General features: G+C 53.2%; 1 protein-coding gene and 1 long non-coding RNA gene across 5 annotated transcripts in view; one reads left to right on the forward strand and one right to left on the reverse strand.

Moving 5' to 3' along the window:
- The window catches only part of LOC306668542, an 82,102-nt gene that overhangs the window by 46,174 nt on the left and 12,451 nt on the right, over window positions 1-23,477 (forward strand). Inside the window, exon 2 of one of the 2 annotated variants that reach the window (XR_013765891.1) lies at window positions 16,547-16,696. The exons of the other annotated variant lie outside the window; for it this stretch is intronic. This is a non-coding gene — a long non-coding RNA (uncharacterized lncRNA). The remainder of the gene's footprint in view (window positions 1-16,546; window positions 16,697-23,477) is intronic. 2 annotated transcript variants of the gene reach the window in all.
- Window positions 127-23,477, reverse strand: part of CCDC60 (coiled-coil domain containing 60) — a 146,068-nt gene continuing 122,717 nt past the window's right edge. For 2 of the 3 annotated variants that reach the window (XM_079152033.1, XM_079152032.1), the window contains 8 exons: window positions 20,243-20,477; window positions 12,483-12,567; window positions 9,467-9,538; window positions 7,114-7,176; window positions 6,440-6,562; window positions 4,380-4,511; window positions 1,642-1,831; window positions 127-526 (listed from right to left, as the gene is read on the reverse strand). In XM_079152033.1, the coding sequence (XP_079008159.1) occupies window positions 425-526; window positions 1,642-1,831; window positions 4,380-4,511; window positions 6,440-6,562; window positions 7,114-7,176; window positions 9,467-9,538; window positions 12,483-12,567; window positions 20,243-20,477 (1,002 nt within the window). In that variant the 3' untranslated portion in view covers window positions 127-424. The remainder of the gene's footprint in view (window positions 527-1,641; window positions 1,832-4,379; window positions 4,512-6,439; window positions 6,563-7,113; window positions 7,177-9,466; window positions 9,539-12,482; window positions 12,568-20,242; window positions 20,478-23,477) is intronic. The other variant, XM_079152034.1, reaches the window with a different exon arrangement.

The following is a 23,477-nucleotide window of genomic DNA, read 5'->3' on the forward strand; positions in this document are numbered from 1 at the left end:
CATATAGGTCAAGCACTAGCACTGGACCTGTTATATAACAGAAACTCATTAAATGGTAACTATTATTATTATTAGGACCTGAATATTGTACCCAAATTCCACAACTCCAACTCTTTTCCATTCAGATATCAAAGACCCAGCTCAATTTTATTATCCCAAATTTGTAGAAAAGGAATAGGGGGAAGGAATCTAGAGAAGTAGTAGGGTCAGACTGGACCAGTGAACAGAGACCCGGAGGTTGGGGCTGGGGGGATGGGGTTGGCAAGAGGACCACCTGGAACTCTCTCTAGAATGTTTTCAGTGGCCAGTCTTCTGATGATCTTACTGTGTGAGAGCAGGCAGGAAGCAAGAACAGAGGGGGATGTAGGGACATAGCTTTGGCTTGGCCTCGGACGCTGGGACAGTTGGTCACTGCAGACCTAGACTACGTCAGGGCGCTCTGGGTTCGGATGGGTAGGTTGACCCGGCCCTGCAGCCAGTTGATGTAATCTTCCTGAGGCATATGGATGATGTGTTCGCGAACAAACTGTGGGTGAAACACAGTGGCAACCTTAGAATTTGGTTTGAAAGCTAGAATCCACCCTCCCCTGCCTCCCCCCAGGATTCCAGAAGGTTCATTATTAAGACGCATGCCCCGGGATGCCCTTAATAAATTCATGCGTTCCTAATGCCTGGAGCATCCGGCTGGGCTGATCCTTTTGGGAAGAGGGTCCTTCTCACCAGTTTCCTGGCTCAGCAGGATAATTTTAAGCCCCTTTTGTTGCTTTTGACCCAAGGAGATTTGCAGAGGGCAGCAAAACCCAGATAAATGCATTTTTCTTTCTTTTCTACTTCTTAGTATCATTTTAAAAAGTCACTTGCACTTATACTATACATTTTTTTTTTTTTAGTTCGTGGATCTCTGAGAATTGGTGACAGTTTGGGACTTGCTTTCCAGGAAAGGGCTGAAGACCCACAAAATATACTGTTTGATATCGACCCTCGATTCAGAGGCCCCCCTATCCAGGTTGTCAGAGGTTCTGTGACGTCCCCTCTGGGAAAGGAGCATGCCAACTTTTGTTAGCCAGGGCTGTGAACTCACTTGGATGACCTCTCCCAGGCACCCCTCCCCAAACTGGGGGGTAGAAGGTGGCCCTGACTGGCAGGGGGCAGGTGGACAGTCACCCTCAAGTTAGCTCTGGCCTTGCCTGCCAGAGTCTTTGATGAAAGAGGCTCACAGGGTGTGGGGAGTGGAGTCTGGACTCCTGACTTGCCTCTCTACACGGGCACGCACCCAGGTCATCCTGTGGAAGGGCCAACCTGGCCTGAAGATGCCAAGATGCCCGAAGCCTGTCTAGCCTGAGAAAGCCCCCCTTGGGGTCACTGGAAGCCTTATGAAAGTGCATAAGTGCATCTCGCAAATGAAGGGTGTGCCCCTGTTCAGGCCTTGCTGGGGAATCCTCCTGGCTGATGCCTGGGGTGGGGACAGAGCTCTGGTGGCTTCCGATGGCTGGGGACTATTGAAAGCCACTCAGCGGTTCCTCGGCACCTTGAGACAGAGACCTTGGTCTTCACCCTGACCTCTGGAGGTCTGCATGGACTGGCCTCCCCAAGACCCTTGGAGCCGGGCATCTCCTGTCACAGGTTCCTCCAAGTGATTACCTCGATAGCCACCGCGATGTCTGGGGAGCACAGTTCCCAGATTCTCAGATCCTGTAACACCTTCAGGAGGACGTGGGGTCGGATTCTGAGGTCCAGGTTCTCCCCAAACTTCTGCAGTTTCGCCAGGATCTTTTTGGCAGGGCGGAAGCTCTTCAGATCCTCAGGGAGTTTGGTCAACAGATCAAAGTACCTTGAATTCCAAGAGGAGAGGGTCAGTCAGGGAGGCCCTGGGGCGGCGGATCTGGGCCCCTGGATCTGGGCCCCAGGGGGCTCCTCTGCTTCTTTCTACCACTCATGGGGGGTCTTCAGGGCAACACGAGGCTCAGTCTGAGGACCTTCCATCATCCTAAATTGTTAAGGGAGAAGTCTTAATTTTTAGGGTCAGAAAATGCGGGAGCACAGCTGGTGTTTCATTAGGGGATGAATCAAGCGCGTGGCTTCACGGGATGTATTTTTTTTTAATCAAGCAGACAATGTGGAAAGCAGAAGGAAGAGGCGGGGTTGGGGTTCTGAAGACTTCTGAGGCTTCCTCCTGAGAGTTCATCAGCCCGGGGTCGGGGTGGGCCATCCGTCCGTCCATCTGTCCATCCGTCCACCATTCATCTGTCCACTGTCTGTCCACTGGGATGCTTTCCAGGATGTGGAGGTGCTCACCTTCAAGATGATGGTGGTGGTGCTCTGTGTGTGTGTGTGTGTGCGTGTGTGAGTGTGTGTGTCTCTGTGTGTGTGTCTGTATGTGCGTGTGTCTGTGTGTGTGAGTGTGTATGTGTGTGTGAGTGTGCGTGTGTCTCTCTGTGTGTCTGTGTGTGTATGTTTCTGTTTGTGTGTCTCTGTGTGTGTTTCTGTGTATCTCTTTGTGTGTGTGCGTGTATGTATGTCTGTGTGTGTCTCTGTGTGTATGTGAGTGTGTGTATGTGTGTGTATGTGAGTGTGTGTATGTGTCTGTGTGAGTGTGTGTGTATGTGTGTGTCTGTGTGAGTGTGTGTATGTGAGTGTGTGTTGAGTGTATGTGTGTGTCTTCGTGTGTGCCTGTGTGTGAGTGTGTGTATGTGAGTGTGAGTGTGTGCCTGTGTGTCTGTGTGTGAGTGTGTGTGAGTGTGAGTGTGTGTCTCTGTGTGTGAGTGTGTGTGTGTCTGTGAGTGTGTGTGTGTGACTGTGAGTGTGTGTGTGTTCCCTCGCCCTGCTCACGAGCAAGCTCAGGCTGTGGCTATGCGCCTCAGTGTCAGACAGTGTCGGGTAGGATGGGACCCCAGCCTTGGGCTGATGGGCCTGGGGAGGTTCCAGCCTCCGCTGGTCTGACTGCTTCTCCACCCCTCCTGGGAGGTGTGGGGGAGGGAAACGGGGAGACACGGACGAACTGGCTTCTGGGCCTGGCAGTGAGGGTCGATGCCGGCCCTCCGCGGTGGGACCGGCCCCGGCATGATTACAGGGGATAAACGCCCTCCAGAGTGACAATGAATCAACTCTGATGAACGCGGCCTGGTGAGCAGGGTGCTGGGGTAAGTCCTTCATCGAGTCTTCCCGGCAGTGATTACTGAGCGCGCCTCCTGTGAGTTAAGCACAGTCCCCGAACTCGGAACTGGGAAACTCGAAGTTCCTGTTCTCAAGGAGATTCCATTCTGCTCCAGGAGATGTGAACGCATACATAAATATCTGCCCTCGCATGTAAATGTGGATCATGCTCTGGAGTGGGAGGCTCGTGGAAGGTCCCACGACTCTGCTAAGACCTCAGGGCTGCTTGTGAGTTCTCGTTCTGCGTTGTTAAAATCATGGAAGGAATTCTGGGTGCGCCTTTGAACTTTCTCATCTTACTCTTAGTGGGGTCATGGTATTCCAGTTCATTACTCTAATTCTGTATTGCAAATGAGCATACGGACTGGGGCCAGACAGGAACTTACTTCTTAAATTTACCACTTACTAGCAGTGTGACCTTGGATAGATTAATTGATGTCTCTGAGTCTCAGTTTCCCTATCTGTGAAATGAGGTTAGTAGAAAACCTTAAGGATTTGGGGGTAGGAATAAAATAATTCATTAAGCTGCTTAGGGTAGAACTTTCCATTCAGTAGTCACTCAAATCATGCAGCTTTATTTTTAGGGGGTGCAGTTGATCTTCCTTCCCTCCTTCCTTCCTCCTTTCCTTTCCTCCTGCTGGGAATCTACCCCAGGACCTTGCACGTGCTAGGTATGTTCTCTACCACTGAGCTACATTCCCAGTCTGGTGTGTATTTCCTTTTTTAAACCTTTCATTTTACTTTTTAGTCACCACCTAATAATTCTGCCAACCTGTGGGGTACCGTGGGACATTTTGGTACATGTAGACAATGTGTGATGACCCAACAAGCATATTTACCATATCCATTACCTCAAACTGAGAGCACCCAGAATCCTCTCTTCTTGTTATTTTGAGGTACACAGACCACGTTGACCATGGTCCCTGCTGCGGTGCAACAGGACCCCAAAACTCACCAAGTCGCTTCTGGTTACTTATCCTCACCCCTGTGCAGGGCACAGTTTCCTAGGATACGCCTACCTGGGTGTGTGTTCTCAAGGGATTAAATTATTTGGGGACCACCGCCCTCTGGATCTACCCATTTGGTGCCGCCCTCGTGGTGGCCGGTGACACTTTGGGGGTGGTGATGCTTCTCTGCACCTTGGAAGATAACGGAATGGACCTGACCTTGCACTCACAGCCCCACCCCCTCCGGGACCCTCTCATCTTGCCCCGGGGGGTCTTTACCAGTGGTCTGCAATTTCTTCTGCGTCTCCTTTGACCACAGAGACTTGATGTCGCATCTTGGCCACGTCCTTTTGGAAAGTGGATACGCGGCCAAAAGCATTGAACTTCTGGAGTCCTCTCTCTTCTTGGCGCCTGCGGGGTCGCGTGAGAAAGAGGGAGAAGCATGAGATCCTTTCTCCCTTGACCTTCTCCTCCAGGAGGCCTTTCTTAACCCTTGCTACTCCTCCTTTTTCAAGTTTTATTTATGCATCCTAGTTACACGTGAGGTTGGGTTTCATTTTGACATAATTATACAAGCATAAAATACAGTTTGGTCCAATTCAGCTCCTTAAGTTTTGATCTGGCTGTTACTGCAAAATGGTGCAGCTCTCTCCAAGGTCCTGAAACCACTTTTCTTGCTGAACTGGCCTGTTTCATGGGCTCCCGTTCTCTTCCTGCTTCTGATTGCGTGTACACAGGTCTCTCATCTGCAAAATGGGGCTCAGGGTGGTCCCTGCGACTCAGCGTGACGATGAGATCACACGTGTAGAGGACTGAGCTGGATGCCCGGCTCACTCCAGGTGTTGACGCACATCGGTTCAGCTCTTGGCAGCTCCCCTTAGCATTTCGTGCATGTCCCATTTCTCCGAGGATAATTTGGGCCATGTCAATTCTTTGTCTACAATCCTCAGTGGCTTTCCATTTTATTCTCAGAATAAATCCCTTAGGCTGACTTGCCCTTCAAAGCTCCAGTTGTTCCTCGGTTTCTACAACATGTTCCAGCCTCTTCACCCCTCCTTCTTTCCTGGAACGTCATGCTTTGGCTCAGGATCAAAGTCCCTGACATGGAGTTCAACCTCCATGGATGGGCAAGTAAAGCCTTTTATGATCTGGCCTCTGTCATGCTCTCTGATCACCTTGCAAGCATCCCAAGCCCCAGCCATACCTGATTACTTGGCAGGTATGCTTCCTGGCCTCACCATGTGCTTCCTGGCCTCTGGGACTTTGCTGTGGCTTTTACTCGTAACTCTCTTCCCTGTTCATTTTCCAATTTAGGATTTGAATTTTACCTTTACTATTTAGGCACTTGGGGGGATCACCTTTGACAAGAGATATTTCTGATATCACTGCTATGATCTATAAAATGGTCTGATAATAATGCTCGCCCTGTAGGATTGTTATGAGGAGCAGATGGTGCATAAATTCAGAGCTCTTAAGCCCATGACTGGCCCATGGTTCTCTGGAATATTCTGACTGATGCAGTGCCCTGGACAGATCTGCCTTTATTAAACTGAAAACGTTGCCTCCCGAAAGACGGTTCTGATGGCTGGCCCAGGTCAGGAAGGGCATCCCTGTTCTGTTGCCCCTTGGTCCCTCCTGGCTGGAAACCCTGTGCAGCGGCTTCCTGTCTCCTCACTGTCTCCCCGTGGACCGGAAGCGCCCAGAAGGTAGGACCTGGGGTTAGTCTGCAACCCCCTGGCCCAGAGCATCGTTTGATCCGTTCTGTATGGACGAGAGTGCACAGGGTCACCTGGGGGCCCTCATTTCGTGTGACAAAGGGAGGGAGAGAGAGGAGACTGCAGCGGCCCCTGGCGCTCTGAAACCCAGTTCCCATGACGACCCCTGTGGCCCTGTGTGATGTAGCCCTGGCTGCCTGGGGTCACCTTATTCGGGTTCCCTGGCCCCTTCCTGGAATTTGGTGAGCACCTTTCCTGGGATGTCATTCCACCTTCCCCCCAGGGCACCCCCAACCTGAGGCAGCTTCCTATGGCTTCTGGCTGCCTCGTCCTTCTGCTTCTGGCTCTCCCGTCCTCTGTCCCTCCCTCCCTCCTCCCTCTCCTCCCTCTCTTTCCATCTCCCCCTGACGCGGCGCCCGTGTGGAGCGACTGCACTTTGTACGGCTCTATTTATTAGGGCACCTCTTTGGTGTCTGCCCGTGTTTGCCGGGAAACCCGTTGGCTCCCCGAGAGAGGGGCACGCGTCTTTCCTGTCACTGCGGTGGCCCCAGCACCTGTCACCGCGCGGGAACCCAGAGACCAGGCGAATGTGCCCCGGGTGGGCGGGTCTGGCTGAGCCCTTACTTTACGAGGATCTCCACCTTGTCCTGCAGGCAGAAGCCAGCCTCCTGCGCGACGCTGTAGAACTTGGCCCGCATGCTGCTGCAGACACCGCTTTTGCAGAGAATGATGTCCCGGGTGGCACGGCTGTGGACAAAGAGGAAGGGCGTGGGGATGGGCGGGGGCTCCCGCTCTCACCTCCCTGCGTCCCAAGGTGCTCTGGACTGTGCCCCCCTGGCCTCACCCTGGGCCTCCCTTGACATCCCCCCGATGTAGGAAGGACCGGCCTCCTCAGCAGCACCAAGCTGGTGCTCGGGCCTTGTTAACAGGCTGCAGTGAGACAGCGGGTCACTAGCGCCCAGCAAATGACAAGGAATTTGAAGCTGTGAGATTCAGGCTTAGACTTTCGGCTCTACCCTTCCTTAATTGGGTGGGACACTGCACTTGGCCGGGTTTCTGCTTGCCCCTCAGTAAAACCGGAAAAGGCGCCTGTTCTGGGAGGCGGTGAATTGGGCTGCGTCTCACAGGCCCTGGTCCCAGAGCTGTTTCTTGCTGTTGTCTGCAAGCTCAGCCTCTCTGTGAGGCCTTGCCCTGGGGATCCTTGGTCCTTGGGTGCTGCTGGTAGCTGCAGAGTCTGTCTGCTTTGGCTCGCTTCCTTGGCCGGGAGGTAGAGGGTCTGCCTCTGGCGCCTGACTTACCCCTTGGACTTCTTCTGGACTACCTGGGTGTGGCTCTCTCCGCTGGTGGTGCTGGATCTCTCACTGAAACACCAAGGGATGGTTTCAAGTTGCCCCGAGCCTGCTTTTCACGAGAAGGCTGCTCTCCCGGCTCCTGCTAGCCCCCAAGATTCAGGGAAGGGGGTGGCCGAGGCTCCGGAACTCCCTGTGTGTCCCACTCCTTGGCCTGGGCTCTGGCCCCACCTCTGCCCCCGAGGCCCTTGAGGCTCCTTGTCCACCTACTCCATCCCGCCCTGCTTTATGTTCCAGAACAAGTCCTGCAGGCCCGGACCCCTGGGTCCAGCTTCCACCCTCTGCCTCTGCACAGCGGCAGGAGGCTCTGCTTTGAAGGCAGACAGAGCTGGATTCAGAGCCAGGCCCCTCTGTGTCCCCACCTGTCATCAGCCTGGCCCTGTCTAGGTGTGCGCTGACCAACACCCCGAGTGGCCGGTCCGCCCTGTGGTCCCACTTGGGCAGGTTCCCGGGAGGGGATGCCGGTCCCGCTCAGGCCCCTCTCTCTCTGCGTCTTTCTCCCCTTTAGTGATGTGGGCCCTGAGTGACTGCGTCTAGCACCTTCTTTACCTCCCTGTCTCCCTTTGTTTTTCCAAATACTTGAATAGCGGACGCGGCCACTTTATTTGAGTGCTTCCAGTTGTTCAGGCTCTTATTACTCCTATTTTTTTTTCTGACCTTGGCGCATTTGGGACTTCTTCAGGCACGCAGGCCTGGCCCGCTGTCAGGTAGGAAAGGTCCTGGCCTTTACTGCTCTTTCTAGGAGCCCGTGGGACTGGATCTAGAGGTCTTGGGCCTGGCAGGCAGTGGGCCAACCCTTACCCCACCTGGACAGGAAGCAGGGCCCTGCTAACAATATCCAGAAGGCCTGTGTGCTGGATTCAGCTGCCCCAGGCCCTGCAGACCAGTCCTCTGGAGGTCTGTGTTGGCTCCAACCTTCTTCCGTAGATGGCTCTCTTTTTCTAGAGCTTCAACAATGGCTCAGAGAGGACGTGGGAGGTGAGAGTCATATGCTGTAGTGAGTTGGCCATAAACAGAGGGAAACAGCAAAGACCCTTTGCCCTTGCTCAGTGCCTCTGAGGCCCTTCTGCCTCTGGCCCTTTGAACATGCTACACCCTTGCCAGGTGCCGGGTGCCGGGTGCCGGGTGCCGGGTGCCGGGTGCCGGGTGCCATCTCCACCTCCCACCTCCCACCTCCCACCTCCCACCTCGTAGACCAGCCAATTCTCTGCTCTTCAGGTCTCCGCTTAAACGTCCAGCTCAGTCTTGGCTGGGGCCCTGGTGGTTAGGAGTCCTTCCAAACCTCCCCACTTTTTAGTTGTGATTTGTGGCTCACTGTGGGGCTGCTCGGCATGCTGGTCACCCCTATCAAACTAGCAATTCCTAAGCATGGGTGGAATTTAAGGGGCCCATGAATGCAGATGGGAAAGAACAAAACAAAACTCCATCTGTATTTTAACTAGTCTTTAACTGAAATGGAAATCACAGGCATTTGCATATTGCATTACAATTGTGGGAAATATTTTGAAGAATCATTTACACTCAACAATAATCCAAAAATCACAGTAGTTATTAGACCTGCTGTTCAGTCTTATTATATAATGCGTTGCGAAAGAAGCTCAGAGATTACTATGTGCCAACTTTGGCTGCGATACAGTAATCTATGTTCTAAAGAAATCTTAGTAATTCTTTGTAATTCAGAGTGAGCATGTATAGTATGCATACTATACATTTTCTGGAAATAAATGCATAGGCTTCCTCTGACTATCAGGGGATCCGTGGCCCCCAAAATGTCCAGTCAGTGAGATCCGTGAGGGCAGAGAATATTTGTTTTGTTTGCTACTGAAGCTTCCACACCTAGCACGATTCTTGGCACGAGGAGAGGATCTTAGAATAGGCTCTAAAGGAATAAATGAGCTGGAAAAATCTCCACGCCCCTTCTCCAATTGCCCCCACAGAGAGGGGGAGGGTATCTCATTTGGTGTGAAGTCCCCCCAGACCTGTCTACCTGTGTCCAATCACATGGTGTTGTGAACGTCAAGCATGCTGAACGAAGTTCATGTTTAAAAAAGAGGGATGGGCGAGTCCTACGCTGCCCTCCCGGCGGGAAGCTTTTAACCCGATGGGACGGACTTGAGGGCACGGCCACCAGGATACACAGCCTCGGCCCTGAATCGAGGGGCTGGCTCCCAGTGAGGTCCCACGAAGGAACAAGTGCCCCTCCCCGCCCTGTGTCGCATGGCCCGTGGAGGGGCAGCTCCGCCCTGGCCCCTGTAGTGGAGAGCGCCTCCCGCCCCACCTGCGCAGGCTCTGGCCTACCTACCTGGACTTGTGGGTGGCCTGCCCCTCCTTGCAGGCGGAATCGCTCTTGGTCTGTCTGAGCACCGACAGGATGCTGCAAAGCAAGAGAGGTCCTTTAACAACCCCGGACCACGAAGCTCCTCCCGCAGCAGAGAGCAGCGCGGGTGGCGAGGGTCCTTCCAGAGAGGGCTCTTCAGAGCCCCCTACAGAGGAATCACCGCGAAGTCTGCTAGCTCGCGCCCTGGGCCGAGTTTCCAGAGCTTCGGATGCACTTGGCCTGGGGTGGGCCCTGGAAGCTGCATTTAAAACTATGCACACACACCCCTAGAATCATACCACCCACAAACACACACACACACACACACACACACACACACACACACACACACACACACACCTAGAATTCCATACCTGTGCACGCACCCCTACATTCCCCTACATTTAGAATTGGACACACACCTCCCTGAAATGGCACACACACCCTAAAACTACACACACACATCCCTTGAATTCCACATACACCCCTACACCAACAATAGCACACACCCCCTAGAATATACACACTCCCAAAATTCCACATGCACATGCACACCGAGAATCACACACACACATACACACGTGCTTCCCCCTGAATCTCTCTCTCTCTCTCACACACACACGCACTCCCCTGTAGAAGTCCCAGCATTCTGTGCACGTGTCCCCGTGAGGCGCCTGTTGAAAACCTTTGGCGTGTCTGACGGGGAGTCTGGGACAGGGCTGGACATTTGCTTTCTCTGAAAACACCCACAACCGATTCTGATCTCCAGACACCCCTGGGACACACCAAGAGAAGATTTCAAGAAAACACGGTCTTCTTCCATGTCCAGGGGACCGTGGGGCCTGGAGGCTGGGGGCTGGACAAGGCTGGCTTTGGGGGGTTCCTAGAAACCCCAGGATTCTCTGTCCACCTCGATGGGAGCAGATTGGGTGCATGAAGCAAGAAAAAAGTCCAGATTCCAAAGCGAGGGGCAAAGATGGGGGGGCCCCTTCCTGCGGCTTCCCTGCCGCTGTGCCTTCGTCTCTGCCTTGGCTCAGGGAGTGGCTGGGGAGGTTCCTTCCCCTCGGAGGAGGTAGTGAGGAAGGGGAACTTCCTCAGGGCTTGCTCTGTAACATGGTTATGTCATCATTAAATCGAAGCGGAGGCCACGTGACGGGCTCCTGAGAACCAGGCTCGAGGGTGACTCTGTCTTTAGGAGGTCACTCGTGGCCGTTCCTCTCCATCTGTGAGACGGGCCACTGGTGACGGCTAAGGGGACCTGCCTCAGCAAGGTGCAGCGAAGACTCCACAGGGCACCAGGTAGGAAATCAAAGTAACGGCCGTCCCTCCTGCCTCACCCCCGCGGTTTACTGAGTGCCTACTGTGAGCCACGTAAAAAGCTACATGAGCTCACTGTGTGCTTCAAATGGCTCCCGGAAGCAGATACTGTGTACCTAACACCCACGATACTTCACAAGAATAATATCATGTAATTCCCACCCTGGCCCTTTGGAATCAGTTGCTAAAGAGCTACGTTTTTACAGAATTGGGAATCAGATCTGAGAGGTGAAGCCACTTGCCCAACATCACACAGCAATGAGTTGATAGTGGGGAGATGGTCCCTAAGAACATTCGGTTCCAAAGTCAGTGTTTGGATGCCACGTGATCTCATTTTATAGATGAGAAGATGGCAGGTTCAGAAAAAGTCTCAGTGACTCGTCCAAGGACACCAGGTTTTGGACCCCCATCGGCCTAACTCCAAAGCCAGCCTGGCTGGGGAGCTGTTCATCGTTACTGTCTGTCTCTGTTGCTGGCCGGTCAGGGACAGCAGCGGGGCTCCTGTGGGCTGACGGTGTCTCTGTGCCTCCGAGGGCCACCTCCCGAGCCCCCGAGCGAGTTCGGCTGCAGCAGATTGATCACCAGCAGGCAGAGGGGGGGCGGGCGGCGCGCCAGCGTGGCGAACTGTAATCACGGCAATAACGATAGCTAATAAGTCACAGCCGGCACCCAGCAGGCTGAAGGCGATGATGGACCTCCTCCCAACTCGCTTGTTTCCAGGAAGTCATTTGCTTGCTCAGGGGGATCGACGCCCAGGAGGGAGCTCGGACTCTGGCCTGCCTCCTCTTGGAAGGGCTGGGGAGTCAGAGGTCCAGCGTCCCCCCTGAAGGACAGCCCCTCAGGATTGAGTCTGGCACTTCCTCCTTGGGGCCACTCGAGATTCCCCAGGGTCCCTGTTGCTCTTGGGATGAGGGTCCTGGGGGTGAGGGCACCCAGGACGGGAGCCCGGGGTCAGCAGGCGCCTCCCTTCACCCATCGGCTGCGTTCCAGTTCCTCGGAGGAGACTCCCCAGCCCCCCGTCCCCATGCTCTCTGTGGAGACTTCTCCTCAGCCTCGCCTGGGTCCTGCCGTCTTTGGCAGCTAGCTCTTCTTGCCTGATCCAAATCCCAGCTTCAGCTTTCTTCCAAGGAAAGAGAAAACGGATCCCCGTCTCCACCCCAGGCTAGATGGATGCCCTTATTGTATTTTTTTGGTACTGGGGTTGAAACCCAGGCAAGCGCTCTACCCCTGGCCCTTTCTGTCTTTTATTTTGAGACAGGACCTCCTTAAGTTTCCCAGGGTGACCTTGAACTTGGAATCCTTCCACACCAGAGCAGCTGGGGTTACAGCTGGCTCGATACCCCTGACGCTTCTTGTGATGGTAGTGAGTGCACAGTCTATGCATATTCATGAGTATTCATGGCAAGAGTGGCCGCAAAGCCACAGGATGCCCCCCAGGCAGAGCGGTGAGGAGGATGGCCGCAACCCCGTCATGCACTAGCTGTGCAACCTTGAACATGTCACTTAGCCTCTCTGAGCCTTGTTGCCTTATTTGCAAAAATAAAGAGAGGAGTACCTACCTGGTGGGGCTGTTGTAGGCTCAGGGAGGTGAGCCACCTGAACGAAGCGCGCAGCTGAGAGGCTGCTCAAGAACGGGCAGCCTCTGCCGTTGGAGCCATTATTGCCGGGCTGACTTTGCACATACCTGGGGGCTTTCCTCTGCATCCCATTTTCCATCATGACTGTCCTCCGGGCGTCTTCCCGAACCATCTCCAGGAGTTTCTGCAGGTCTGACGGGAACACGAGGGGTTACGCTGGACTGGAGGGCACCTCGGGGACAGGAGTGTGCACGCTAGTGCACGCTAGGGCCCCCTCCCCAGAGAGCCGGAGACATTCCCCTGGGGCCCAGAGGCGGCGGCCCATGCTGTTTGGCAGGTCGTAGGCCTGACCACCTGGCTCTCCTGCTTTATTAAAACCCCTCCATGATCCACCATCTTTCTTTTGGCCATGTTACCATACAGCCTTGAGGATCTGGCTTGCTCCTTGTCTCCCTTTTCTCCCCTTGGACTCTACGCAACCAGAAAGAACAGCTTCCGATTCTGGGGAGAAATCCTCTCTGGTCTCCAGAGGCCTCGGTTTCCAGACTGGTGATTCGCGGGCTCGGCCCAGCTCGCGAATGCGTTTGATCTGATTCGAGACGCCTGCGAACCTTTCACGACCGCCAGGTTTCCCATGAAGAGCCAGATCCCCTGCTTCCCCAGGAGACAACCCCGGACGGGGCTGTGTTGACCTCATTCCTGCTGCTGTGACCTGTGGCCTTAGACATGTGTCCTTCAGCCCCGGGGGGCTCTCCCCGCTCCTCACCGTGTGACCCGACTTAATATCATTTGATTTTTAAATGTATGGGGATTTTCCTTCAGACCTGACCGTTATGGCTTGAATCGTGTCTCCCAAAAGGCATGTTCAAGTCCCAATCTCCAGCGTCTCAGAAAGTGACCTTATTTGGAAATAGAGCTACCGTAGCCTCGGGAGTTAAGGTGAGATCATAGGGGGGTATGGTGGACCCTTTATCCAATAAAACAATGTCCACATAATAAGAGGAGGGGGACAAGCTCAGAGGGAGGAGGGCCAGATGGCCATGCCATGGTGGGCAGAGATCCCCTTGGCTTCCTGGCAACCGCCAGAAGGCAGAGGAGGGGCGGGGGCTCCCCTGTGCCTTTCAGAGGAAGCATGGCCCTTGCGACACCTTGAGTCTGGATGTCCGTCATCCGTGGCACTTCCGGCTGTGGTACTTGTTACAGCACCCAGGACGTGCACACACTGACGTCCTCCAAAGTTAAAAAGTGAAACATGGCTGGAGGCAGCCATGTCTTCCACCCCCAGTGTTACGTGGACAACGTGTTTGCAGATCCCGTGCCCCTCACTCATTTCCTCTCCCAAGCAAGGCACCTGCTGGACGCAGAAGCTTCTGGACTTCCTCCTCCCCCTGGGGTTTCGCTGTCCCCCATGCAGAAGCATCACAGCGTGAGGCCCTTACTTGGTGGCCATCTTCTCCTGAATTTCTGTCCAGGTTTAAGGACAAGGAGAGGGAAGAAGGGGCTTGGAATGAGAGGAGAGGGAAGCTCACAGCCAGCCAGCCATGGGAAGACCAGAGGTATCCCGGGAAATTAAAAAAGGGGGGAGACTTTGGGGACAGTTTTCAAGTAATGCCAGGAGCCAAGAAGGAGACCACAACCAGCAGTTAATGGAATTAAAGCATCTGCAGGTGGTGGGGGGTCTTAAACATTTGTTGTTTGCAGTACAACCTGTTTGCATTCTGAAAAGAGCAAAGCGCACGCATGTCATCCCAGCGGCTCGGGAGGCTGAGGCAGGAGGATCGCGAGTTCAAAGCCAGCCTCTGCCAAAGCGAGGCCCTAAGCAACTCAGCGAGACCCTGTCTCTAAATACAATAAAAAAGGGCTGGGGAGGTGGCTCCATGGTTAAGCACCCCTGGGTTCAATACCCGGGACCAAGTAAATACATAAACAAACGAACGAACGAAAAACAAGACTGAAAACCAACACAAACCCCCCACGACGTGTCTGGCTCCACCGAGGACAAACGACTTCTGATTTTTGTTTCCGTCTGGATGGAACATGTGAGTGGCGCTTGCCTCACCTCAGAACAGACGGCAGAGTGGGGGATGTGGGTTTCCTGCACTGCCCACAGACCCGTTCTCAGTGTCCCCTCTCCGCCTGCCGCACCTGGTGGGTCCCTGCCTGTGGAGCCGCCGCCAGCTCTCCTGACCTCCCTTGCAGCGCTCAGGTGGCAGAGGGCTTTGCCTGTTCCCCGGGGGTCTTCCCTCCCAGGCTGTCCGGGTGCGTAGCCAGGAACCACATCTCATTTCTTTCTATCGACAGCACCTGCATGTGGGGTCTGAGTGAAGGATCTGGGGACAGGGCTGGATTTGGGTGTCCATGAAGGACAACAGCATAGTGCGGACGGCTGCAGCTTGGGTCTTGGAGGCCATGCCTGGAGGCCCAGCTGTGTGCGCGGATGCGGTCAGCGGGCCTTAGGGAAAGGCAGCTTTTCCTTAGCAGCTACGGGGCTCTCTAGGCTGTAACAAACGCCTGTAGTTAGCCATTTTCTGCTCTACCTTCAATTTGCGGGTGTGATGCTCTCTCTCTCTCTCTCTCTCTCTCTCTCTCTCTCTCTCTCTCTCTCTCTCAAACTGGGGATTGAACCCAGTGGCACTGAACCACTGAGCCACATCCACAGCCCTTTTTTGCATTTTATTTAGAGACTGGGTCTTGCTGAGTTGCTTAGGGCCTCGCTTTGGCAGAGGCTGGTTTTGAACTCACGATCCTCCTGCCTCAGCCTCCGGAGCTGCTGGGATGACAGGCGTGTGCCCCCCTCACCGGGTGGTGATCCCATTTCACCTGGGTCTAACCTTGGTTTCTGTCTTGTCGTGTGACCGACCACATGCCAGAATCCTCAGGGTGCATCCAGAAGCCCATTAGGGAGGGAGCCGCACCTCCTTTCTTCCCTTCTCTTGGGGACCCAGCAGTGAAACTTGCCCGCCGCCCTTTCCTCTGCCCTGTCCATAGGCACCAAGCCGGGGGTGGGTGGGTGTAGTAAATGCCCCCCGTGACCTGGCACACTGGACACCCTCTGGACAAACCTACGCTGAGCTCCCTGCTCTGGGCACCACGCACGTTCCCCAGCTTCCTGCCCGTCTCTGGTGCCGACCGGTCACCGACGGTTGGCAGAGGTGGTTGGCAGCGTGGGAAGCAGAAGAAAGTCTCGGGGCCGCTCAAGGCTGCCTGGGGGAAGCTCGTTGGGAAGGCGTTTCCCTGAGGAGGGAGGCAGCCCTGCGGTGGGTGCTGGCACGCAGAGGGACCAGCTGGCTTCTCAGCTCCCGGGGTCTGGGGAGCCGTGACCCACGCCTCTGGGGCTCGGGTGTCCTGCATTCCCAAATCACATCCTCAGAGAGGAGAAATCCGCCCTCCCTTCTCCAGCCGGTCCAAGACTCCCACCCCGGAGCGACTAAGTCCCATGCTTCTTTTGAGGGGAAAGTAAGGGAGGTCCTTTTTGCTCCACCGCCTGATTCTGGGGGACCTGAGATGGCAGAGGCCCCGCGCCTTGAGTAGCTATTTCAAGTGAGCCTCTCCCCTGCTTCCCCGGCTGGCAGGAGCCCTGGCCTGGGCTTCGGGTTCTTGGGAATTGCCCTGCCATTGATTTGGGGGAAGGGATCAGCCAGCCAGAGGCCACCACCCTCTGTCGCCAGTGATTTGCATCCACGAAGACTTCATTATGCAGCCGGCCCTGCACATTAGACCTCGGCCAAATGGCGCGTCTCTCCGAGTAGAATTCATGAATTCAGAATCAATTTGAGGAGGTTCTGGAAGGCAGTGAGGGGCTGGGAAATTAATCTAATTTTGTCAAAGCTGTGACAAAGAGGAGGCAGGTGAAGAAGTAAGTGGAGAGAGGTGAGGAGGTGAAAGTAGAAGGACTTCGCCTCCTGGCAGTAGGTCCCTGGTGGAAAGGCATTTCCCGGCCACCCTTGTGCACCTGCCCCAGCTGGGAGGTAAATAAGATGTCTGCACCTGCAGGAATCTCACACGTCCTTCCCCCTTATTCCTTAGTGATAGATTCCATCATCGTCTGCCATTGGGTGTGGCCTTGTGACTAAGTTTTGCACAGCGAGACTTTAGTAGAAGGGTAGCGTGGAGCCTCTGAGAAGGTTTGCTTAAACAATATTTTGTCTCCCTCCTTTTGCTTCCAATCTAGAATGTGGGTGTGATGGCTGGAGTTCCAGCAGCCATTTTGGATCGTGAAGTGACGTTGAAGGTGGGAGGGTAAAAAGACAGAAGAAGGTAGGAGTCTCTGATGATCCTTTGGAAGTCACCTTCCCAGCCTTAGACTGGTATTCTCTCATTGGTAAGGAAAATAAACTTTTATTTTTTTTAAAAGTCAGTTTTTTTTTTTTTTTTTAAATCAGCCCAAAGAAGTTCCTGCCTGATTCATTGAGAGGCTCAAGCTGGGTCTTGAAGACTGAGTAGGCATCCACCAGACTGAAGAGTCAGGGTGAAATTTCTCTTGAGTTTGTTCCATTTCTTACCTTTTGTCCTAGAGATTTGAGGAAAGCACAGAGATTTTGTGGGACTTATAGAGTCAGTTTTCCTGAGTCCAAACTCTGGCTCCATTGTTTACCAGCTGTGTGACTTTGGGAAAATAACTTAATCTCTCTGTGCTACAATGTTCTCTTGTGTAAATTGGCCAAAAATGTTGTGAGGCTTAAATGAGTCCATACACATAGAAAGGAGTTGACACATAAAAGTCCTCTTAGGTGTTCGCTATTAATTTGTCACCACAGTCCTCATCACCATCATCTTCAGGGAAATGGAAGGGCAAATGTGGTGACAACTGGTGACATTCTCCTTGACTGTTAGTAATAAGTGGTGTAATAGGGAGTGGTGGAGACTGTGGAAAAGTGGAGAGCGTGTGCAAAACCATTGTGGAAAGCAGTGTGGAGATTCCTCAGCACACTCAGAATGGACCCTCCATTTGACCCCACCACCCCACTCCTTGGTTTATACCCAAAGGACTTAAAATCAGCACACTACAGTGACACAGCCACATCAATGTTTATAGCAGCTCAATTCACGATAGCAAAACTATGGAACCAACCTATGTCCCTTCAACAGATGAATGGATGAAGAAAATGTGGTACATATGCACAAGGGAATATTACTCAGCTTTAAAGAAGAATGAAATTCTGGCATTTGCTGGTAAGTGGAGGGAGTTGACTTTGGTTTTTTGGTTTTGGCTAAGTGAAATAAGCCAAAACCAAAAAAACCAAAGGCCAAATGTTTTCTCTGACATGTGGAAGCTAATTCACAATAAGGAGGTGGGGCGGAGAAGAAAGTTACTTCAGATTAGGTAGAGAGGGGAGTGAAGGCAGGGGAAGGGGCATGGGGGAAGGAAGGACAGTGGAGAAAAACAGACATTACTACCTCATGTGCACGTATGACTGCATGACCCACGTGATCCTGCAACACGTACAATCAGAAGAATGGGAGGTCATGCTCCCTTTATGTATGATCTATCAAGACGTATAAATGCATCGGCTGATGGGTGTGTGCCGAGAGCGGCTTTCCAGGGCTTGGGGCCTCTTCGCTGGTGACGAGGGGAAGGGGGCGGATCTTTCTGATTGGCAGTTATTACTCTGCGTCCTGCCCACTGCCCACTTACTGCTCTGACCCTCTACAGACTCTTGGCCTCCCTTGACCTCCTTACCCACCCCCTGGAGCCCGGGCACCGCACAGGTGTGAAGGGAGACTAGCCAAGCAGGGCTCAGCGGGGACACTACTAAGGGTCAGCCAGGCACTGTCCTGTGCACCCAGGTCAGTGGTTTTGCAGAGGCCGTGAATGTATATGAGTGTGTGTGTGAGTGTGTATATAAGTGTGTGTGTCTCTGTGTATGTGAGTGTGTGAGTGTGAGTGTATGTGTGTGTATGTGTGTGTGAGTGTGTGTGTTTGTGTGTGTGAGTGTGTATGTGTGTATTGTGTGAGTACATGTGTGAGCGTGTATATATGTGTGTGGGTGAGTAAGAGTGTGTGTATATGAGTGTGTGTGTGAGTGAGAGTGTGTGTGGGTGTGTGTGAGTGTGTGTGCGAGTGTGTGTATGTGTGAGTGTGTGTGTGTGCGAGTGTGTGTATGTGTGAGTGTGTGTGTGAGTGTGTGTGAGTGTGTGTGCGAGTGTGTGTATGTGTGAGTGAGTGTGTGTGCGAGTGTGTGTATGTGTGAGTGAGAGTGTGTGTGAGTGTGTGTATGTGTGAGTGTGTGTGTGTTTGCATTGTCTTCCTGAGCAAGTGCCCAAGGCTTTCAACGAAGCCTTCGGGTTTTCCGAAGTGTCTGTGTCCCCCAGTTTGTGACCAACCCTGGACAGTCTCGTTCCGGGGTGAGACCAATCTGGAGACAGTACACTCGTGGCCACCGGGGGGCTCTGGGTGGGGAGGAGAAGGCGCTGCGTGTGGCCACGCCGTTAAGGTTTTCTTCTGGGTTAACCGCAACCTTCTAAAATCGGATTGTGGCCATGGCTGCACCACTCTGCACACTTCCTGGAGTCATGCAGCTGCACATTTAAAAGGAGTGACTTCTGCGGCATTGACATGACTCCCTGAGGAAGCTGCTTTGAAAAGCAGGTACCAAGTTTGGAACACTTAGCGTGAAAAATAATATACAATGTCTCACTAAAAAAGTTTACATCATATGAAAAAATGTTCACCATCTTTAGTAATAAGAGAAATGCAAATCAAAACTACCCTAAGATTCTATCTCGCCCCAATTAGAATGGTGATTATCAAGAACACAAGCAACAATAGGTGTTGGCGAGGATGTGGGGAAAAAGGTACACTCATACATTGCTGGTGGGACTGCAAATTAGTGCAGCCACTCTGGAAAGCAGTGTGGAGATTCCTTAGAAAACTTGGAACGGAACCACCATTTGACCCAGCTATCCCACTCCTCGGCCTATACCCAAAGGACTTAAAATCAGCACACTACAGAGATACAGTCACATCAATGTTCATAGCTGCTCAATTCACCATAGCCAGACTGTGGAACCAACCTAGATGTCCTTCAGTTGATGAATGGATAAAGAAACTGTGGTATATATATACAATGGAATATTACTCAGCTATAAAAAATAATAAAATTATGGCATTTGCAGGCAAATGGATGAAATTGGAGAATATCATGCTAAGTGAGATAAGCCAATCTCAAAAATCCAAAAGAGGAATGATCTCACTGATAAGCGGATGATGACATATAATGGGGGGTAAGAGGGGGGCAAGAATGGAGGAAGGAGGGACTGTATAGAGGGAAAAGAGGGGCGGGAGGGGTGGGGGGGAAGGAAAAATAACAGAATGAATCAAACACCATTACCCTATGTAAATGTATGACTACGCAAATGGTATGCTGTTACTCCATGTGCAAACAGAAACAACATGTATCCCATTTGTTTACAATAAAAATAAATTTAAAAAATGTTCATGTTGATGGTGTGTTGAAAGGACAGTGGTCTGCCACTGTACAACGGGCTACATAAGATACACTTTTTTGGGGGGGCATATGGGGAATTGAACTCAGGGGCGCTCGGCCACTGGGCCACCTCCCCAGCTCTATTCTGTATTTCACTGAGCCACAGGGTCTGCCTGAGTTGCTCAGGGCCTCGCTAAGTTGCTGAGGCTGGCTTTGAACTCGAGATCCTCCTGCCTCGGGCTCCCGAGCCAGTGCCCCGCCACCTGGTGGAGTAGCCAGGCTACAGTTAGCTCACCGTCTCCACTGCGGGAAAGGAAAGGGGTCCAAAGGAACCGAAGGGGCTGGGAGACCCCAGCCGCGTTGATGGAGGGGGCAGGGCGCCGGGCGGGCTCCTAAGGGCTTGGGGGCTTGGGTCAGGCGGGACAGCAGGTGGGACTCACTGATGTGCAGGGGTTCCTCGTCAGGCTTGGTGGAGGAGGACTCGTTGTCCTCGATGTCCCTGCTGCCGGTCACCTGGGTGATCACGCTCGGGGGCTCGTCGGAGCCGGGGTTCACGGAGATCATGCTGCTCTGCGGGGAGGAGCCCCCGCTGGTCCGGGACAGGCTGACGGTGGAGCCTCGCCGGCTTAGCCTCCGGCTGGTGGCCCTGATGACGGGGATTTTGAATTTCTTGGTCTGAAGGAAAGAGAGGAGGAGGAGGAGGAGCGATTTCAGAAGGGAGGACGCCAGCGTGGAGTGAAAGAAGGAAGGAAGGCCGGGAGGAGGCTGGGGAGGCAGGGAGGGGAGACCCGGCCCTCACCGCGGTGTCCGGCTCCTTCCACCACCGTCAGGCAGACCCTGGATCCGGAGGGGCCTTTAGTCACAGGTCAGGATGACTCAGGGGACAATGGAAGCAGGACTCGTGCTGTTGGACGTGGGCACGATGGTCCGCGTCTTGGCCCGGAAGCCTGCTGTGCATTCCAGCGGTGTTGCCAAGGCCCAGAACAGTTTTACTTTTATGTTTATTTTTATTTTTTGCGGCACCAGGGATTGAACCCAAAGGTGCTTAACCACGTCCCCAGCCCTTTTTATTTTATCATTTTGAGACAGGGCCTCACATCATGGCTGAGGCTGAGACTGGCTTTGAACTCGCCATCCTCCTGCCTCAGCCTCCGGAGCTGCTGGGACGACAGGTGTGTGCACCGGGCCCGGCCCAGAACGGTGTTCAAGTTTTCTTTTGTGACAACTGCTGGGGTTGACTTTTAAACCATAGAGGAGGATGGGTCTAATGTCCTCGGCCACCTCTTGGTTTTGGCCTCCGATTACAGGTAGCTGCTTCTCGCTCACCGAGTGGATGCTCAGGTCTGGAGGGTGAAGATCTGTGTTCACTGGTGTTTTCCAGAGAAGCTAAGCTGAGAACTGTCGGGCCTGACGTTCAGGAGGTGGGGTGGGGAAGGGGGTCTGTCTGGTGGAGAGGTGTTTTTGGGGGGAAAGAAGCCATGGGGAGTGGGAAGGCCTGGAAGGGACTAAGAGACAGGCAGGGAAGTTGTGCAAGGGGACAGTGGGGTTTTGGAGGGAAAGGAGTCAGAGAGAACTGGTCACATGTGGACCCTCCTGCATTACTGGTTTCACTTCCGAATGTACTGAGGTCACGTCCTCTTCACACTCATGATCCAAGTTCAGAGAGTCTTCTGAACTTGCCAAGGTCACACAGCTAGCAAGTCGCAGAGGCAGGGTGCAGACGCAGGCGAGGTCAACACCAAGGCTGATTACTCGGAAATCCGTTTAAAAGCTTCCTCAGTGGCATTGAACATGCCCTTGATCCCATGGCCATGATTCGTTACAGCATTTAAAAATGCCAGGTGGCACACGCACGTAGTCCCAGAGACTTGGGAGGCTGAGGTGGGAGGTTCGAGGCCAGCCTCAGCAACTTAGTGAGACCCCATCTCAAACTAAATGACTGGGGAAGTAGCTCAGGGGTAAGACGCCCCTGGATTCAGTCCCCCGTGCCCCAAACAAACTAGTAAAGTGCCAGGTTTTCGGTGGGGAAGAGTAGGCTCTTGGCTGCTCCAGGGGAGCAAAACGGGCTGGGCCACAATTTCCTCTCAATTAAGAAAGATGATTTTATTTGAGAACACTTTAAATGAAAGCCCTTTGTGGGGAGGGTTCAGACAAATGACTTCTTTAGAGGAAACACCGAGTGTTTGTTGCTCAGGAAAGATGGGCAGGGGAGATGGGGCCATTGACTATATAGTCATTGTACATGGAAGAGGGCGGAGAGAATTGTTTCATTTCAGGGAGTCCACACTGTGTGATCAGAAAACACACACACACACACACACACACACACACACACACAGAGCTGTGCTGGGGATTGAACCCAGGGGCACTTTACCACTGAGCCACATCCCCAGTCCTTTCCATTTTTAAATTTTGAGACAGGGTCTCCCTAAGTCACTGAGGCTGGCCTCGAACATGTGATCCTCCCAACTCAGCCTCCTGAGTCTCTGGGTTTACAGGCGGGGGCCACCACGGGGCCCTGAATGTGGGCGGAACTTCCGTGCAGTAGAAGAGGGGAGGAGTTTCTTGGTGGCACCGGGGAAGGAGAAAGCGGGGGAAGAGGGAGAAGGTGGGGGGAAGGCTGTGGTGTGAGCTCTTCCTGTGCTCGGTTCTCCGCTCCCCTACGTCTTCAGTGATGTTCCAGAAGGCTGCGGAATGTGACAGACTGGGGAACTGGAGTTTGAACTGGGCTTAGCCAGATCTCCAAGGGGCATGCGGGTTGCAAAGTGCCTGTGATCAAAGTCAAAGCAAATACCACGAGTTGGCATGTTCTCTCCTTTGATTCATTAGGAGCTTGGAACAAGGCTCCCTTCGTCCTGGCTTCGTAACCGGCCAAGAGCTTGTCAGACTGACAGCCCCTCCACTGCCTGCCACCCAGGGGAGAGAGGGGAGGCACACAGAGGCCGCCGCCCTCCTGAGCCAAAGTCCTGGCGCTGGAAACCAGACTCCTCAATGTCCGTTTTGAACCCTGGACAGACTGTCACGGGGGCAGCGTGAGTCTGGCAAGGAGCACTGGACTCGGAGCCAGAGGCCGGTCGGACTGCCTGCCTCAGTTGACTCGCCTTCAAAGCAACGGAGGTGGAACGGGGATGATCTCCGGGGAGCCCTCCACGGCCACAGCGGTGTGCGCATCTTCACTGAGCCGCGATTTCATCTGGTGCTCCTGAAGTTGCCATTAATTAAAATTCAATTAACCACCCCAGCCAGGAAATCCAAAGTGAAGGGCTGACACTTCTGATTAATTGAGAGTGGCAGAAAAAAAAAAATGTGTGTGGGGGGGAAGCTTGAGTGTCTTGCTTGCCCTTTATTGAACGGACTTCCCCTGAATCGACTTCCATCCTCAAATGCCTCTCTATTTTTTTATATTTCACTCAGAGCAATGGTAACCAGCCTCTGTGTTCCACAGCAGCAGGGACTGATTTTTGGTGGCAGAGGGAAAGTCTTCCCTGAATGGTTCCTTGCAGACTGTGGCCCATGGGAGACATATTTCATCAGACTGGATTTTACACATTAGGTGATTTTTTTTTTTTTTTTAACATTAAAAAAATCTTGGATTTTTTTTTTTTTTTTCTCTTGGAAATGGCAAGCCCTGGGTTTTTGTTCTCATGTGCCAAAATGTCCTGGCTAAAGAGAAGC

This window comes from Sciurus vulgaris (genome assembly GCF_902686455.1).
Source record: "Sciurus vulgaris genome assembly, chromosome: 8".
NCBI lineage: Eukaryota > Metazoa > Chordata > Mammalia > Rodentia > Sciuridae > Sciurus > Sciurus vulgaris.